Source organism: Dermochelys coriacea, chromosome 10 (genome assembly GCF_009764565.3).
Source record: "Dermochelys coriacea isolate rDerCor1 chromosome 10, rDerCor1.pri.v4, whole genome shotgun sequence".
Taxonomy (NCBI): Eukaryota; Metazoa; Chordata; order Testudines; family Dermochelyidae; genus Dermochelys; species Dermochelys coriacea.
The window spans coordinates 30,540,373-30,559,226 of NC_050077.1; the positions used below are offsets into that span (position 1 = coordinate 30,540,373).

The 18,854-nt window shown below is 44.8% G+C and overlaps 1 protein-coding gene across 10 annotated transcripts in view; it reads left to right on the forward strand.

Moving 5' to 3' along the window:
* Positions 1–15,200, forward strand: part of GLYR1 (glyoxylate reductase 1 homolog) — a 32,807-nt gene extending 17,607 nt beyond the window's left edge. For 4 of the 10 annotated variants that reach the window (XM_038420301.1, XM_043493463.1, XM_038420307.1 and 1 more), the window contains 11 exons: positions 1,408–1,494; positions 2,415–2,471; positions 3,675–3,725; positions 3,817–3,890; positions 5,534–5,633; positions 7,840–7,950; positions 8,299–8,400; positions 9,825–9,987; positions 10,490–10,669; positions 11,184–11,308; positions 11,707–15,200. In XM_038420301.1, the coding sequence (XP_038276229.1) occupies positions 1,408–1,494; positions 2,415–2,471; positions 3,675–3,725; positions 3,817–3,890; positions 5,534–5,633; positions 7,840–7,950; positions 8,299–8,400; positions 9,825–9,987; positions 10,490–10,669; positions 11,184–11,308; positions 11,707–11,781 (1,125 nt within the window). In that variant the 3' untranslated portion in view covers positions 11,782–15,200. The remainder of the gene's footprint in view (positions 1–1,407; positions 1,495–2,414; positions 2,472–3,674; positions 3,726–3,816; positions 3,891–5,533; positions 5,634–7,839; positions 7,951–8,298; positions 8,401–9,824; positions 9,988–10,489; positions 10,670–11,183; positions 11,309–11,706) is intronic. The other 6 variants (XM_038420303.2, XM_038420309.2, XM_038420302.2 and 3 more) reach the window with 5 other exon arrangements.
* Positions 15,201–18,854: the final 3,654 nt, after the last annotated feature.

Sequence of the window (18,854 nt, forward strand, 5' to 3'; positions counted from 1 at the left end):
GCCAAAAGAAGAAATACTTTACACACATTTTCTACCTGCATAGGTTGAGTGGCGTGAAATGTTGGCTTCTATGACAGTGTCAGTTCTGTTTCAGAACAGACAGAGAATCTTTCTTTATTCTTATTGTTGAGGGGGAAAGGGGGGGAGATATTGCTGAGCTGCCAAGAAGCTCACAACCACAGCTGTACTCTTCTTTAAAATATGCTCAATTTTAAACTAAAGCGATGAATATTTTTAAGTTAGGCAAAATCTGGACATCCATAATTTGTCAAGATCCTAAGGCCCACTAACCTGAATTAAACAAAGCAGATTGTAGCCACCCTTGACTGTCCAAACGGCCGTGCTTTCCCACTAATTACAAATCCCAGCAGGCAGTGCTTCACCTTGGTCTGAGTGGAAGGTCTCCTAGATCTAGATGGAACATTACATGCTGGGGTCTGTAATGTCCAGAGTAGTGGTCTGTTTCAAAAAGACAACAGCAACAAGCCAGATTAGGTCCAGAAGCCATACTTTGGCCATTTTTGTTCCAAGTAACACGAGCTACTGCTTTGTTCCCCAAGTGAGATTGCCAGTGTTTGGACAGTAATGTGCTCTTTCAGGAAGTAGATCTGGGGAGGGAGAGGGTCAAGTTTGTCCATTTCTTGACAGCTGGAAAAAAAAAAAAACCCTCCAGTAAAATTAAACCAATCATGCTCCATCTCCCTCCTGAATCCTGGTATGTGCTGTCATAGGGGCCTGCACAGCTTAATTTGTACATCTTCTGTACACCACATTTGCAAAATGCTGCTATAGAACTTCACAATATACTTCCTCTTTCTTGCATGCTTTGCTGAGTAGTGAAGTAGTTGAAATATTGACATGTTAAGTATGATTGTTATTGGAGTTAGCACCTATTGAAATGAAACAAACACCTGAGCTACTGTATTGGGTACTCTGCAAACTGAGGCAGACATTGGTGCTTTGGTTATGTTTGCTTCATGTTGTGAAGGTTTCCTCACTATCCATAGCAGAGACTAATTTTTAAAGAAATGAAAGCTGAGAATCTGGAGAACAATTAAGAAGTCTGTGGCAACATCCCCCTGCCCTGATTAGGGCGCGCGCGCTCTCTCTCTCTCACACCCACTCACTCACTCTGAGGGATGGGCCTCACATTTGGGGAAATGCTGGAGTAGGGGGTGTTCAGTTCTTTCCAACTTTGTTTTCCATTTGTTAAATATATGCATTCCTCCTAGGTACAGTGGGATTTCTCCTGAAATCATAACTCTGTTAAACTCCACGTGTCAGTGATTCCTACTCTCCTTCATCTTGCCCACTGCTGGACTAGTCTTCAACTGACAATGCACTACATGGTCAACCCTCGGGACTCTATCAATTACAGTCTTTATCACCCTCCTTGTCTCTCCTCAGGACCTCACGATCCCTGAGTCCAGTACAGTGAAGAGAGTGATGACTGGAACAGTGGCAGGATTTAAGTGGCCTCCAGGTGTAAGTGAGGTAATTAAACTCTTAGCTTTCTTTGCATCAGAAGTGATTTAGGAGTTAGTGACCCTTATAGGAGTGGATATGTTGGGGACAGTTCATTTGAGTCTCACGTTTTCCTAGGCTCTAATAATATTCATAGATCTTTCTTCCTCCTATATGAGGTGGAAAGGACAGCTAGCTTTTTTTATGATACTGAAATGCAACTGAGTCAGCCAGTCAGTGTTCAGGGGAGCTGATGTATTAATGAGCAAGCTTTGTTCCTTAGTTAGCCAATTCCCTTCCTCTGGGTCTGTGTGTCTTGTCTGTATATTTTCTACATGGTTATTTGTCAGCAGTCACACAGTATGTCAACATTTCCAGTTTAACATCCTTTTAGTTTTAACTCTATCATTAGCAGCACAAGTAAGCAGTTACCTTTAAAATGATTTTTTCTTGTCTTCCTTTAAACCGCCAAAACTGTTCTTGATAAAATCCCAGTATAAACTGGGAAGTGCTAGCAAGTTGCATGATTGTGCCCCATGGGGCTTAGATGTTGTAGAACATATAGTATGGAAGATTATCTGCTGAGTGTAGTCTCAAATTTAATCTTCCTAGTCTTTCTAATTTGACATGCTTTAAACAAATAACACTTGAGTATCTCTTCTGGCCAGGATTCTAGACTGGCTGGTATGCCACCTCATTCTTAATATAATTCAACCATATTCTCAATCTTTCATTCCCCTCCCATGATTTCCTGTTTCCCACATGTTCCCTGAGTTGGGAATTACTCTGTCAGAGGTCCTAAAGTAGACAGGCAGAGTAAGGGAAACAATTTATCAGGTTTCTTAAACTGGGAAATGCTGCCGTCCATCTGGTAAAACAGGGGAATCAATGCTGAGGTTGCTCAGTAAATCTCTGGTGATGTTTCTCAGCCTGTGCTTTTCTGATTGCAGCCTGTGAATGATGGTGACCCACATTTCCATCACTTCTTGCTCAGCCAGACAGAGAAGGTGAGCCATAGTAACATAGGTTTTGGCAGACTGGCTCAAACAGCTGGTCCATCTAGCTTGGCCTCCTGCCTTCTGCAGGGTCTAATGTCTGATGCTTCAGACAGAATGCACAATAGCCAGTTGTCCAGTGCTGTGCATTTGGAGCTACAGTTATGAAACTCGATCACACCCTTGTAGTGGTCCTCTCACTCCCTAACCTTTGGACTTAGGTGAACTTTATTTTAGCATTTATAACTACACATATTACAGGCAATAAAAAGTTATCTAGCCACACAATTTGACTCTGACCATCAGCTGCAATGAATTCCCCATGTTGATACTATCACGTGAGAGATGGTATTTCCTGTGTCAAGTAACCCTTTGTTCTTGTCTTCTGGGACAATTATCTACTAGTTCTTTCATCTGGGTAGAGCTTGGTGATTCAGGTCCTGAATAATGAGTGGAATAGGTAGGAGAGCATTACATTGAACCTTCTTGTCCCTGGGAAATGCAGTCAACTAATGCCAAGAAAGTCAGATTGTCATGTGGGATTTTTATCATCCGGCAGTGAAGATCAAGATTAAAGAGAAGGTCAAATAAATGAAGTGGGTTTGTATCCAGGTAGGGATCTGGGCAGAGACAGCTGGATTAAGAGCAGATAGCTGCAGATTCTAACAGGTTCTTATCTTTAATTTAAAAGTGTTTGAAGCCTTTATCACACTCCATTTGTTAAATCCCCCACACCTTCTCCCTTACTAATAAGGATTCTGCTTTTCCAGCCGTAAGTGACACACTGAGTGTAGCTGTGAAGTAGGGTGTTCTGCAAGATACTAGTCTGCATCCTCTGGGGGAAAAGGGTTTGGGGTCCCCATCTTCTGCAGTGTCAAATGTGTGAACAGGTAAGTCCCCTATACTCAGGGCCTCCACCTTCCATTGGTGTGGATTGTCACATAGGACCGTGTAGTACCTAGAAAAGAGGGTGAACAGCCTGAGTAAGAGCATTAGGGATTTTGGTACCCTGCATTGCAGGAAAGTTGTGGGCTTTTTTTTCTCTCATGGGGAGGAGGGTGGCTGTCTTTTCCTGCATTGCAGATGATAGTGTTGGGATGAGTTGCCTCTTTTTCCTTTGTACCAAGGATATGGTCAGTTTCTTCTGTACAGGACAGGATAAAGCAGGAGAGCACCAGCCCTTTCCCTAAATGTGTTTTTCTCCTCTGCATATAGCCAGCTGTCTGCTATCAGGCAATCACTAAGAAGCTTAAGGTGTGTGAAGAGGTAAGGCAAACTCTCCTGTTGTTTTACTCTTATTGTGTTGAGGTCTGGCAGTTCTGCTAAACTAAGAATATCTTGTGACTTGTCTTCACAGGAAACAGGATCCACCTCCATCCAGGCAGCAGACAGCACAGCAGTTAATGGCAGCATCACTCCTACTGACAAAAAGTAAGGCCCCCATGTGTTCCAAGAATCTGCCTTCTCTCCCCTTTTGCCACTCAGCTCTCTTTCTCTTCCTCCACCCCCTTCCTCTTTCGGTTGGTTCTGGGGAAGCAGCCATTGGCTCTGCTCAGAGAGAAAAGGTGGGTGAGGTAATATCGTTTATTGGACCAACTTGTGTTGGTGGAAGGAACAAGCTTTCAGGCTTCAGAATTACCTTCCCCGGACCTGAAGAAGAGCTCTGTGAGCTCGAGAGCTTGTCCCTTCCACCAATAAAGTTGGTGCTGTAAAAGATACTACTTCACCCACCTTGTCTCGCTGATATCCTGAGACCAGCATGGCTACAACATTGCAAACAGCAATTGACCATCCTGTCATTTAGAATAAATAAACCTTCCCATCCCTCCCCCACTGTTTCTGAACCATATACTGTCCCTGTGTGAGACTCCCATTCATGGGAAACAGCCACACATGAGAGTGGGGATGCTGCACCATGGAATAGCTCAGCAAGAGGCCTTCAGGATGCTCATAGGGGATTGGGTTTTGTTTGACCCTGACACACACTTGCAGTGTGTGACGTGACATGATAGAACATTAGACAGATCAGCGCTTCTGAATGCAGTGTGGGCCGCAAAGATAAAATGTCTCCAGTAATGTCTGGCAGACAACCAGGTTTGTTTGCTCACTAGCTTAAGCAGCTAGAATGCAAGAGGAAGAGGGTGGTGCTTTGTCCCACCTCACAGGAGCACGTGAGCCTTCTGGTTTCTTCTAACGTTTCCCTTCTCCTTTCTAGAGTGATAGGAGCCAGAGCGGGGCTTCCTGTTTCACTCTGTGACTTCTGTCCTGTTCAAATGCAGATCAGGCTCTGGTCTGTTGTTTGCCATTAGATTGGTTCTTTCTCTGGGGTTGTCAGTTTTCAGCCTTACTCAAGGGGACCCAAAGTAAAGATGAAATTATTCAGGTAAAACCCTTTCCCTGAAGGGGTGGGGGGAACGTCTCTTCAGCTGTGAGGAAGGGAAATGGGCAAATCCTGTTGCTGAAGGAACTAGAGTGACTCATTCCAACCCTTATATGTTGGTTTGCTTCAAAAGCAGCAGGTACAACCAGCTGTGAACGAAAGGGCAGATGTAAAGCTGAAACTGAAATGCATCTGAAATGGCTTTGTTCAAATTAGCATTCAGAAATGCTACGTCATGGGGGATGGTAAACTCTGAAGTGTAATTTAAATCCACTCTTACCTAGTATTTCAGGGTCTCCTACTACCATCTGTCATTTTGCTGCAAACAGGCATGATGTATACAGGATCCCTGGAGCCATAGCTGCAAAGAAGTTCCTAGTGTGGAGTAATAGGGAAAGCATGATGACTATAAAAATCTTGACAACCATTAGGCAGCTGGTATGCTGAGATCACTGCCAATATGGTCTCATTGTTTCCTTTTGCTCCCTTGAGTACCAGCTTGCTCTTCAGATCAGCTTGAACTCTGCCTTTGGAAACAGGTGGCTTCTTAAAAATCATCTTCTTCTTCCTGTGAGTGCGGTGGCACAAGTTCCGGTGTGTTGGACCTCTGTCGTGTGCTCTACGGTATTTTCAGTGGCATCTGTTGTCTCTGTGCGTTCCCTTTTCTTCACTGATGTGTCTCTCTTTTCCCCAGGATAGGATTTCTGGGTCTCGGCCTGATGGGAAGCGGCATTGTCTCGAACTTACTTAAAATGGGGCACACGGTCACTGTATGGAACCGGACTGCTGAAAAGGTAAGTGTGTCCATGAGAAGGCGTGGGATGGAGTCTTTCATAGTGGGACCTGTTTAAGTGCCTTAACTTCCAGAAACGTGTGCACATGTTTGGAGGAGTAGAATGCATAATGCCATTGGGTTATTGTATTCATCTAGAACAGCCACACTGCTCATGGTGTGGAGCTGGACAGCCAAGAAAGATTTAAGCAAGTTCACTCTGTGAGAGATGTACTATTTGGATGAGACTCTCCTGGCACCCTGTTGTGCTAAGGTGGAATAACAGCTTCATCTTGAGAACCTGAACTGCTACGATGAGGCTGAGGTAGTTTTCCAGGTTTCATCATCAGAAACTAATTCAAGAACAGCTGATTGGCCATATAATGTTAGTTCATAGTATCCAATGTACTATTTCCCTTCCCTCCTCCTCTTTTGATGGTCAGTGGGGAAGAAAACACCACACAATATTTTGATCCCAAAAGAACTGCATCAGTGTGACACTGGTTTCTGAGTGTGGAGAGAAATTACTGTCTTTGGCAGCAGGAGTCATTTGATGTTCAGCACAATTCATAATGCTCTAGCAACGTGACAGAGGAGCTCCAGGCTAGGATTTAGATTCTTTAAAATGTTTATGAATACTGAGGGGAGGGTGTGTGTAATGTACTTTTTTCATTAGATCATGGCATAGAGTGATATATAGATACATACACACACGTGCACACAAAATAGTGTGGCCATTTTTCATATGGATGATGAGACAACACGCCCCTCCCCCTTCCCCGCCCCCCCCAGACACAGACAGTGGCAGAAGGCTGACCAGCTGGAGAAGCAGACAGTCTAATAAATTAAACCCCACATTGTTCTCAGTACTGTGGATATTCCTGCTGACAAAACAGGAGGTGCCATTTGACAGTCATGTTCCAGCATTTTCTCCCCTTCTCTCAAACTTTGGAATATCCAGATCTTCTATGACTTCTCACAGGATGCACTCCGCCCTCCCCCCTTACATATTCTCAGAATATTTTCCTTCTCTTGTACTCTCTCCCTGCCTCCTGGGGTTCAGGAATTGTGAAGGAGGCACCTTGTGCGTCAGAGTCTCCATAGTGGTCTGTCCTTCTGCTAAGACGCCAGGCCTGTCTCACATCAGTCTGGGCACGATGGTTAGAGTGTGTGTTACGGCAGTGGCTTAGAGCAGTGGTCTCCAAACTTTTTTGATTGCGCACCCCTATCGGTAAAAAATTTTTGGGCATGCACCCCCAAAATATATGTATATTTATTTATGTATAAATTATATACATGTATTATTGTACTAATATATTGTGTAAATTATAAAACATACACAAAAAATAGAAATTAAAAAATGAGATAAAGATTAAATAAACTATTTTTAAATTATTTTTTGTATTTTATTAACGGTACAAAACCCTTTTTGCTCTCACTAAAAAAAATTATCACTAATAATTTTTAGTGAGAGCAATGTGATTGAATATGCTTTATTATTTTTGAAAATCTTGGTTTAACACTTTTTGATACAGCGGGCGCTCAGGGTGGGGGGTGCGGTCTGGGAGGGAGTTAGGGTGCAGGAGGGGGCTCAGGGTGGGGATGCAGGAGGAGCTCAGGGCTGGGGCAGGCAGCAGGTGCAGAGCACTTACTGAGGCAGCTCCGGTTTGGTGCAGGGGGTGTGCAGGTGGCTCTGCGCAGCGCAGCACCACCTCCATGGCCACGATTCTGGGAGCTGCGATTCTGGGAGCTGCCCCGCCCCCGGCAGGCAGGGCCACCTGGAATGCAGGGGCTTTAGGGGCTTCAGGGCCCTGGGCGAAGGGGGCCCCGGGGCCCTGGCCTGCAGCTCTAAAGCCCCTCTTGGAATGCGGCCCTGCGAGCATGAGCCGGAGGTCTCAGGAGAAGCAGGGGCAGCTGCGCCGCAAGCGGCCAGAGAGAAGTGGCGCTTTGAAGGGGAAAGTGCCGCTTCTTTCCAGCCGCTGGCTGCGCAGTTGCTCCTGCTCCTCCAGGGGACTCAGGGCCGCCCCCTTTTTCTTTCTTTTTCCTCCGGCGGTACTCGTCCTGCCCCGCTGTTCTTTTGCTCTGGCGGTGCTCCTCTTGCTGCGGCCCCCAGTTGATCATCTTGCGCACCCCTGGGGTGCACGCACCCCACTTTGGAGACCACTGGCTTAGAGGACCTGTTGCTTTGTGCTTCCTGCTCCTTACGTTTGGATCTGTGACTTTTGCAGTGTGATTTGTTCATCCAGGAGGGGGCACGGCTGGGAAGAACCCCCGCTGAGGTGGTCTCGACCTGTGACATCACCTTCGCCTGCGTATCAGATCCAAAGGCGGCAAAGGATGTAAGGATTATCTCTTTCTTTCCTAACTGGACTGCAGCTTAGAGTCCTGACTTGTCCTGCCCTACCCAAACGCTTTGGACAGTCACGGAATACAGGTTCCTGGTTCCACTGAACACATTAGTCAGGGTCATTCCAGTTGTCAGACACCACAGTAGTAATTTTTCAAACAAAAACATTGCTGTATCCTGTACACACATTTATTTAAAATTACACTGAGAGCATGAACATTTCTGGAACCCTTCCGGAAGACTGGCACTGTAGAGTCAGGTTTGTTTTAACTGCTGACATTGAAGGATTTGAGTTTCTTTGCAGACACCCTATTGCTTTACCCCTTGTCTATTCCCACAGCTGGTACTTGGCCCAAGTGGGGTATTGCAGGGTATCCGCCCAGGGAAGTGCTATGTGGATATGTCGACAGTGGACGCCGATACTGTCACAGAACTGGCACAGGTAATTGCCTTGGACTAAACATCTGACATTCATTGTGGTGGAATTTTTATTGTTTCAAGACGTTAACTCTTGTTTGTTGCATTACTGGGAGATATCCAGGTCTCTTCTAGGGAAAGTGCAAGTTCAGAAAGAATGAAATAAAGTAACTTGTCAAGTGAAATCCTGTTAACAAAATCAGAAGAGGTTTGCTCAAATGATTATGTACAACAAACCGTATAATTTCAGTTCTGTGCTGTCAACTGACCAAACTCCAGTTCCTGAGAGAGTTCCTATCCTCCATAGTAACTTTCACAGTAGCAGCTTTGGGGGAGGGGGAGAGAAGAGGTTTGGGAGTCTTATTGGTGGCTAGTAAGTTTTCCTCTATTTGTTCAATATACATAATCTGGCTATTCCTTGGTTTGTTTTTAAATACTCCAGGGCATCGGAAGGAAGCTCCTTCATGTGTCTGGTCTTCAAAATATTTACATCAAGGGAGACCCAGAAATTTGTATCTGAGGGAAGCAGGTTTCAACCACTTCTAGCAGAAACTTTGGTTTCCTACCTTGACCTCTCAAGTCCATATGCCTTTGTCCTGAAACTGGCTTTGGTCCAGGCCTAAAAGCAGGAGGACTGGGCAGTACAATAGCACACAAAATTTAAATTGGTGAAATGTAAGATCATGTCTGTTTGTGAATCAAAACGTAAATTCAGACTGCGGATGTGCTATGAACTAACATGCTCCTGTCGGGAACAAAGGTCCAGGAAGTCACTAGAAGATCTGTCAGAAGCCTGTGGTCCTGGGCCTGCAGTCTCACTTTCATGGGCAGCCAAAGTAAAATTTAAAAGAAACTGTTCTATGGACTTAAATACCAGGATATTTCCATCCTCTTGACTTCCAAGCCCCCGTCCTTGTGCCTCTTCTAATTTAGGATGGTGCCGGTGAAATAAACACATCTGCAAATAATAGTTGTCATGAACAAGGGCAGAGTCCATGGAGTCGTTTTCTATTCAACCAACTCCTTTCTAGCACCTCTTCTTCACCCCCACCCCTAGAAAATATACACTTTCAGTGGTGTCCCAAGTTCCTTAGACTTTTCCAGCGGCATGTGACGCAGTCACATAGTTTTCAGATACTGAAATGTATAGTCCTCTAGTCCAGCTTTGTGGGATGGGGAAACGTGAACAGAGGTACGGGTACATGGCTAAGGCAAGTTCTTGGGTTAGGGCACCTTTTGCAGTACTCTGTGTTGTATGCTATTTTGTATTCTGCAGCATTTCTGTTCTTCATCTTATCTGTATGTATAGACAGTTTTACTTTGCTTTATGCTTCTGTACCTAGTGCTAGAAGCACCCAGCATGGTGTTCTTGTTTGCCCTGCTGTGTACACAGCATGTGTCTGTTCTGTTTGTGTATAGCTAAACAGAGTATGTTCTCTTTGTTTCCAGGTGATAGTATCCAGGGGTGGTCGCTTCTTGGAAGCACCAGTCTCAGGAAATCAACAGCTGTCTAATGATGGGATGCTGGTGATCTTAGCAGCTGGAGATAGGGGTTTATATGAGGACTGCAGTAGCTGTTTCCAAGCAATGGGGAAGACCTCTTTTTTTCTAGGTAATTGAAACACCAGGGGCCTTGCAGTTTCTCAGTCAATGCAAGGAGCAGGATTTCCAGCAAGGAGTCTGAGGGGGACATGTATCCTCTTTGCAGACCACTGGTAAGAGGTTGAGCATATCAGCTGGTTGTCTCCTCTCTCTCTCTCATGAGGTAGTACAAGAAACTGGACAGGTACATGTCTGTCTAGAATTGGGTTGGGGGTTCTGAAGTTGGTTGAAGCTCCTGTTTGAAACACTGGATCAGAACCATGTTTAGGGTGAGGTTTATAACTAGGGTTGTATGAAGCTTTTTAGTTCAAACCATACTTTTCATCACGGTAAGTTTCTTCCTTCTCCCTCAAGACAGTGACCCTACGGGTCAGCAATCTGTAAGACTGGGGGAAGGGAGAGCTACTAGGGCTGGGAGGGGGGGTCTTGTGGAGTGTCTAGGATTGCTAATGTCATGTATACGGGGAGCCTGCCTTGCTACAGAGGAACGTCCAATGGTATGTCTTTCACAGGTGAAGTAGGCAATGCTGCCAAGATGATGCTGATTGTGAACATGGTCCAAGGTAGCTTCATGGCTACAATAGCAGAAGGACTGACCCTGGCTCAAGTGACTGGTCAGTCCCAGCAAACTCTTCTGGATATCCTCAATCAGGGACAACTTGCCAGCATCTTCCTGGATCAGAAGTGCCAAAGTAAATTTCCCTCTTGTTTTGTCATAGGCCATGGTTATTGCTTTAACCTAGCAGCTGTAGGCAGAGATGAAGGGGGAAAAGTAAACGTCCCATTTGCTATCAGCCTATAGTGCTGGGAACTTTCTCTTGCTGTCCCCTTTATGTCACACTTGATGTGAAAGGTTGAATTCTGTCTCCCAGCATGGTAAGGGCTTCAGAGACACAGCACCAACTCTCTCACCTGCAGCCAGTGTCTCCTTAGGACTGGTATTAAGGAGTTCACTGGGCAAGGTGACAAATGAAATGGATGGAAATCTGCCCTAGGAACTGTTTGGAAGTCTGGGCTCAGTTCGACAATCGTGGTAGTGAAATTGTTTGTTGTGTTGTGTGTGACTGGAAGAAGGGACAGGGTGGGGAATAGGGAAGGAGCATCTTGGGAGCTAGGGATGGGGAAGTGAAGATTTATGTTGAATTGCATGCCATTGAGGTATTTTTAGGGTTGATTTATAGTCTGATTTTTGGCCTCTCTTTACAGATATCCTACAAGGAAACTTTAAACCTGACTTCTACCTGAAATACATCCAGAAGGATCTTAGATTAGCCATTGCACTAGGTGATTCCGTCAACCACCCAACTCCCATGGCAGCTGCAGCCAATGAGGCAAGACACTCAGCATTTTAACTTAGTGTGTGGACCTGTCTCCTGAGCTGGAGTCTTGTGTTGGGTGGGGAGAGGCTTCTTCTCAACAAGGGGGAAAACCTAGGCAGGAAGGCTGCCTTGAGACAAGGTAGCAGGGATTGGTGTATATCTTGTAGTATAATGGATGAGATGGAGACTTAGGTAGATGGGTTTGATGGGAATTTTACAGATCATTTGTGCCCAGAGAAAGTGATACTTTAAGTGCTTCTTCAAGATTCGTGTGTTCTATTCTATGTTGTACTAATTACCCAGTTCAATGTGTGCAGTGCTCTGGTTAGTGATGGGTACTTAGTAGTTCTGCTAGATGCAGATTTCCGGGGAAGAGTGTAACTGATCCTTTGCCCCTTTCTTTCCTCCAGGTATACAAACGAGCAAAAGCATTGGACCAATCAGACAACGATATGTCTGCTGTGTACAGGGCCTACATCCACTAGGCTGCACCATTCTTACTGTTAATACCATGATTATTAATTAATATTATGATGATACTGGGTTTTAACTCTGGACCAGTCCATCTCTGTCTCTCCATTTCCTTTTATACACAAACTTTGTTGAGATCTGCCACAAGGGCAGCTGCTGCAGTGAGCCTTCCCCTGGTGGCACAAGGGGGAGGAGGGGGCTCGGATTATTGCAATCTGATTAGAACATCCATGCCATGCACTGACAGTCACGGAACAGAATGGTGGCGGCTGGTTCAGAAGCTCTGAGGCAATTCAGCCAGAAATCTGCTGCTTGGCTTTTTATTTCTCCTCTGTATGCTTGTCCGAGATGCTGTGTCTAATAATTGCTTCTCTCCTTTCCCATGGGTAATACATGCATTGGCCTCTCTGCATCGAGGGACAGTTGTAATACATCCCATCTACCTGTGAATATCAGTAGAACCCTAAATCCCAGTTGGGAGGGGCGGTGAGAATTGCTCCTGCTCATCACCCACTGCTATAGAACAAAGCACCTCCAAGGGCAGTTCTGTAAGTTGATGGGGCTGTATGTAGGCTGCATGCAACACTGTCTGGTCCCCCAGCACCTTGGTGGACGAGCTCCGCATACTGATGGGAAGAGCAAGCTGTATTCATGGCTTCTCCTCTACAGATAACTCTAGCTTAGGAACCACAGGCCATGGTTGATGAGAGACCATGATATAAACACAGCCTCCTAAAAGGCTAATCACAGCTGCACATCCCTGTAAACAGTGTTAAAAGATATATAGGGGTTTGCTTAAAAAAAATCATAAGTAAAAATTCAAAGATTAAAATTGAGCCAGAATTTTTTTTTCTTAGTGAAGGAACAAACCTTGAGGTCCTTCCTGCCCTTATTTTATGTGGATTTTTTAAAATCATCTGCAACCTCCACTTTTTCCTAACAGTTATTTACAAATGCTTCTTGGGTTCCGGCACTATCCCAAGTAGAGTCATGAATCTGGTAGAAGGGGCTAGAGGAATGATCATAGGGCCAAGAGATAGAAAGTCCCACAGTTCCAGTCCATGCTCTTCATCTGTGGCCTTCAGGTGGTCATTTTAGCTCTTTGCCTCCGCTTCCACATCTGTAAAAATGAGCTTGATATTAACCTACCTCACAGGGATGTTGTGAGGCTTGATTAGTGAACTTTGAAAATGTAAAATTTCATGTACAAATGCTGAGTGTTGCTGTTATGGGCACCACACTAGAATAGCATATCTCTTTTGCTGCAGTTGTGACTGCTTGGCACGATCCCAAGTTTAAGGAAGGCCTAGTAAGTATAATGGGGGCCTAAAGTGCTGCTGAACTTGAGCCTAGAAGTGTTGAACCTGAACTGCAGAAGTGAACTCGCAAGAACACAGAAAAATTTTTAGTGCCGAAGGTGGAGAAAGCCAGAGTCCAAACAATACCTGAGTATGTAAAAACACAGAGCTTTGTCATTTTAATTCTCTCAGTATTAGCTTTTAAGGAGGGTTCTTGCATTTTGGACTCAGAGAATGAACAGGTTAGTAAAACACCAGGAACCAGTTTTCTTGGCCAAGATCACTCCCCCACCTCCTTAGGTTGGGTATCACTCTTGACTCCCTTTATGCTGGAATTCTGAAGTGGAAAAGGAAGCAAATGCAGAGCAGGCTGTGTTCTGTTAGGTCCTTAAGGGCTGCTTGTCCTTTACCATCAGATCCTTTTCATTGCATTGGCTAAGAACAAACAGCCTTGGAGCCCACCTTGACATTGTTGATCCCTTCTTTGTTAAGGGCTGTTTAGGGGCCACAGTGTTATGTAGGGAAACCATCTGATGATCCTGTGGCTCGGGATTTCTTTAGTTGAAGCAGATGCCTTACCTGCAATGGGATCTATAAAGTTGTGGGTCTGGTTCATTAAGAAATGGGAACGTATCAGGTATCCGTTATAGAATATAACATCCAACTCCTCTCTCAAGCTGTAGATGTGACTTATGTTTTAAATACTTCACCTCTTCTGATGACCCATTACTGTTTGTGAGCGAACACTGTATTACACATCCCCTCCTATAGTAAGCATCTCCCTGTAGTAAGAGATCCTGTTAGACATCACTTGGCCTGATTACCCATTAATGTGTTTGTGAACAATCTTATATACATGTCTACTCATGAAAACCAGCCATCCTTCACCTAGGTATCCTACGTTAAATGTACATGTAACCTTACTTGCTACTACCTATCAGTCTGCTTTTGACATCTTGTATGCACATTTTACAACCACAATAAATTCACAGTCAGCATTCAAAATCCTTGGTTAAATGCATCACAGTTGTAAAGTCGTGCACAGCTTATGTCGGTTTAAGGTATGTGGGGAAAGCTACTCACCTCTTCAGTGTGCAGGAGATGGATCTTAGAATTTATACTCCAAGGTGTGTCTGTTAGGGACACTTGGTATCTGAGCTGGTACAATGGAAGACTTTTATAATGTCCCTGCAGAAACCTCTTGGAATAAATTTAGGATGAATGGATCTGAGCCAGTGTAGTCAAGGATCTCCCTGCATTATACTCTGGAACCAGCTGGGGAGAAGGGAGCTCTTAAGTCTTGTGATCCGTGTTCTATAGTGAATTCAAAGAATTATACATAGAGGAAAATAGTTCCCGGGTCACTGCACTGCTGCAGGTTTGTTTTGTCAGAAACAGTCGTTCTCAAACGGGATCAGAATGTACATGGGAGTGGCAGGGCAGAGCAGCAAAACACAGTAATTTATCCTGTAAAAATCTAACTGCAGCTCTCTAGCTAGATGGATACAGATCTGCTGGAGGGTGTGGTGTTTCCGGCAGGACTACCATTATTGATACACAAGGGAGCAGAGAGAGCACTCTGAAATAGATATGAAGCATGGGGGAGGGAAGGAAATGGCAAAAAGTGGACTGTTTCAGATGCCATTTCAGGTTCTGGCCCAGGAGTTGGTTTCACTTGGATTCTTGTATTTATCTATGTCTAGTTTCTGAACACGAATCCCATTCTGATTGCAGGCCTGAGACATCCATGGGTAGGAAGGGGGGAAGCTGTGGATTAAGAAATGCTATAATGAAACTGGCTAGTCAATGTTGTCTTAATATTGTTGGCAATTCTGTAAAGTTCCTTTTTATGCAGATTTCTGTTTTAGCAATTTGCTTTATTTTTTGACTCCCTCCTTTTTAAAAAGAAAATGTGACACTTGTGAACAGCTTGTAAAGAAAAGCAGTTTCCTTTTGTTTCCTCAATGACAGATCCTATAGGTAATTAAGATTGTGAATTTTTATTTTTTGCCTTGTTTTTAATTAACGTTTGTCATTCAGAATAGGATGTGTGATGATGTTTAAATGGCAAAACAGAATTTTTTTGTGCAATTAACAAAGCTACTGGCAAAAGAAAATAAAAGCTTTCTTGGTAACACAGTGTTCTCATAGCTGTTTCTAAGGCCATCTCAAGTCCATCCTCTGTCACTCTCCACTCCATACGCAGATCGCCTAGCTCAGCTGGCACAACTGTCATGTAGAACCCTGATCCTGCCATGAGTTGGCCCCGTGCCCTTGTGGAACCCCAGTGAAGTCACTCGGGCCCTGCAAGTGCAAAGGTTTGCTCACATGCAGTTACTTGTGGGACTGAGGCCTCGAATAGGAATAATAAATACAAAACTGTCCTGGTGCAACAATTATTTCTCTAGTGACTCCTAAATACAGAGCTGCTGCAGACCTATGGGAGACTGGCACTGCAAGTGCTCCCAGCCATCTAGAATTTCTTTCATCCAGAATATGCTTTTATTAAGTCACATTTATTATTTATAAGGTATAAATGGTGAGGGGTTTTCCAGGCAAGCAGTGAAGATAAGATCTTTTAACTGAAGAGCTTACAATCTAGAGAGGAAGCTGCAAAGCACTGGCAATTTGAATTCTGACATTGTCACCATTCCTTATTGCTAAGGTAGTAGCTGAAAGCCTTTGCTATTGCATGAGTGTAATTTGTAAATTCATGTGCTTAAAAAAGAGAATGTTAAAAAATGTGATGATAACAAGACTGAATCCCAGTGATGTCTGAACAAAACGAAAAGGGCTTTCAACCATGCTGGTAGCTGCTTTCATCACTTCACACTGACTCAGCAGGCGTTCTAGGTTTAAGAATTATGTTTGGGGTTATTGTGTGTGTGCTGGTTGGGTGATTGTGCTGATTTGTGAGTTTTGTGCTAGGGAGAGTTCTGTGGATTTGTGCAGGTGATGAATGAGGTGGGTGTGCTGCAGTGAAAATGTGTTTCGGATAATTGTTTTGTGTGGGGGTGGTATTGTGCTGGGAGATTTGTGTTGATTCAAGTGGGTGCCAAATGAGGGGTGTATGCTGTGGTGAGGGGCTGTGTGTATTTGGGGTTATTGTGTATGCTGGTTGTGGTGATTTGTGCCTGGAGGCTGTGCTGGGAGATTTGTATTGATTTGTGTGGCTGGCAGTTGGATGAGGTAATGCACCTTCTGTGCAATCTACCCCATACAACCAATGAAATTGTTGCATGAAAATTAGCCCTAGAGCAGTAGTTCTCAAACTTATTTGATCAGGCCCTCTTTCTTTGTGTCTGTAGTTGTTTATTCCCCCCCCCCCCAAGTACATATACCACCACTCTGCTTTGAAGGCAGAGCAGAGAGCAGCAGCAGCAGCAGCTGCTGGCTGGGCACCCAGCTCTGAAGGCAGTGCCACACCAGCAGCAGCACAGAAGTAAGGGTGGCAATGTGAAAAGTGATATTTGTCATCACTTTTCACAGCAGACTTAGTGCCCCGTTGCCAGACTGACTTCTGCACTGCTGCTGTCTCCCTGCAGCTGACAACTGGAGCCTGGCTGCCTCCAGGTGAGGGTTTGTGGGGGAGTGGGGGGAGGAGAGCCTGAACCTGGGCTGTCTCCCAGTGAAGGAATGAAGTGGGGGCGGGGGGGAGAAGAACCCGAGGCCGCACAGTGGGGCTCCAGCTGTCAGCCCCAGGGTAGCAGGGGTCCAACTGTCCTCTTTATCCCTGCCTCCTGGGTGTGCATGGCCCTTCTGCACGAGCCCCAGCCACCTGGGGCTGACAGCCAGAGCTCTTCAAAAAAAATTTTGAAAAAAAGACACACAGCTCACATCTCCACTGACACATTCCCAGGCCTCCCTTGGGAGGCCTGCCCCATAGTTTGAGAACCGCTGCTCTAGAATAAGGGTGGTGTTTGGTTGAGTTACCTCTGATATCATGATGGTCTGGGTTTCTTGGCATGGCATAGCTACTACATGCCTTACCATAGCTGTACACTGCAGAGGTGTCATTTGTAAAGTCAACATGGCTGAACACGTAACAATTATTTGGTAATGGACTGTGAATCCCAGTAATGACTCAACCTAGAGAGGTTCTGAACAAAAAGAGCCCTCCACTCTACCTGTAGCTGCTAACGTTGCTGCAAGCTGACTGTGCTGGCATAGGCTTCAGAGTTACATCCAGTTACATTTTTTCAGTCTTATATAGATTGCTTAAGGAATTGGTAATGGCACATGCTGAGCCTTTCACCTCAAATGCAGGCTGATGACTGCAATGGGTCCTCATCAAAATGAATTGTAGTTTCTGATGGATGAGACCCTACATCTTAAAACTATCACCAGAGGTGACACTAACTGGGATCCTTGATAGCAGTCTTGGCAGTGAAGCCAAAGACTGAATGGCTCATGGAGTCAGAACTCCCCCCCCCCCCCCCCAGAGATGGTGCCCCTAGCTCAGGGTTGAGATTGGCAATGTGGAGAATCTTGTATTGCTAATGACCATGCTGTACCTGTTCTTTGGCTAAATAAGGCTGTAGTTAATTCAGGGTCCCAAGTTGCTTGGATGGTAGGGAAGAGAAAGAGCTATCCGTCTGGCCCTTCTCACCAGCACTAAATCTCACACCAAAAATGTATCGGATAAGTTTACTTTAAAAACTTCACAGCCTTGTCACGCTCCTGTTTGCTTAATGTTCCTGACATCAGACAACATGAGCTTCTTCAGGGCAGAGAAGCAGCCAACCTTCAAAGCAACCCTAATGCACAAGTTCTCTGCTCTCAAACGGCTGTGTGTTTACCACTCTGGTAAAATGGCCCCTGCTGAAACAGCAGCCACTGTGGTTTGTGTGCTGAAGTCCCTGAGGCCAGTACTAAAGCAGCTCACAGAAACACAATCAACACTCTTCTGAACTTACAAGATCTCTAGAGAGCTTCTGACAATATCTAATTCGGTTAGGAGGCTTTATCACCATTATAATACTGTCAGAGGAGCGGGGGAATGGAAGGAGCAGCATTTCATATCCTGTCTCTGATCATCTGCATGAGCAGTGGGTGTGTCCCATGTTAGAACACTTTTGTTGCCATGTAAATCCAAGTCTTAGGCCTGCTCTACACTAGAAAATTAGGTCTGCTTAACTAGGTTGCGGGTTGTGAAAAATGCACACCCCTGAGCAGCGTAGTTAAGCCAACCTAAGTCCCTGGGTGGACAGTGCTAGATCAATGGAAGAATTCTTCTGTCAACCTAACTACGGCCTCTCGGGGAGGTGGATTACCTTTGTTGATGGGAGAAAGCCTCCTATTGGCGTAGGTAACGTCTACAATGAAGCACTACAGTGACGCCGCTGTAGCGCTTCCAGAGTAGAAAGCCCTCAGTAAGTGTGAGTTAATTTAAATTTTCAAACTTGATTCGTGAGATCAAACTGACTTAACTTCCTTAGGAGCTTCTAGTACTATCCATGCTTGAGCATTCTTATTAGTTCTATGGTATATCCTACAGCAACAGCTCAGAAAGATTTCTATAGGGTTTTATAGTACTGTACTATAAAACAGGAGCTACCTACACTCCTGAGATGCTACCTTTTAGCTAGTAGTGATGGCAGCAAGTCAGACAAAATAGTTGTGTGATGGATCTTCTCAGAAAGTTCAGCCTTGCTTGGTTGTAAGATCAATAAACAGGCAGACTTAGCAAGCCATGCCCTGTGCTGCCCAAGCAACAGTGCTGCCAATACTAATAAAAAACAGTCCAGTGCCAACAGTTGCTTTTAAACAATGTTCTCCTGCAATGTTTG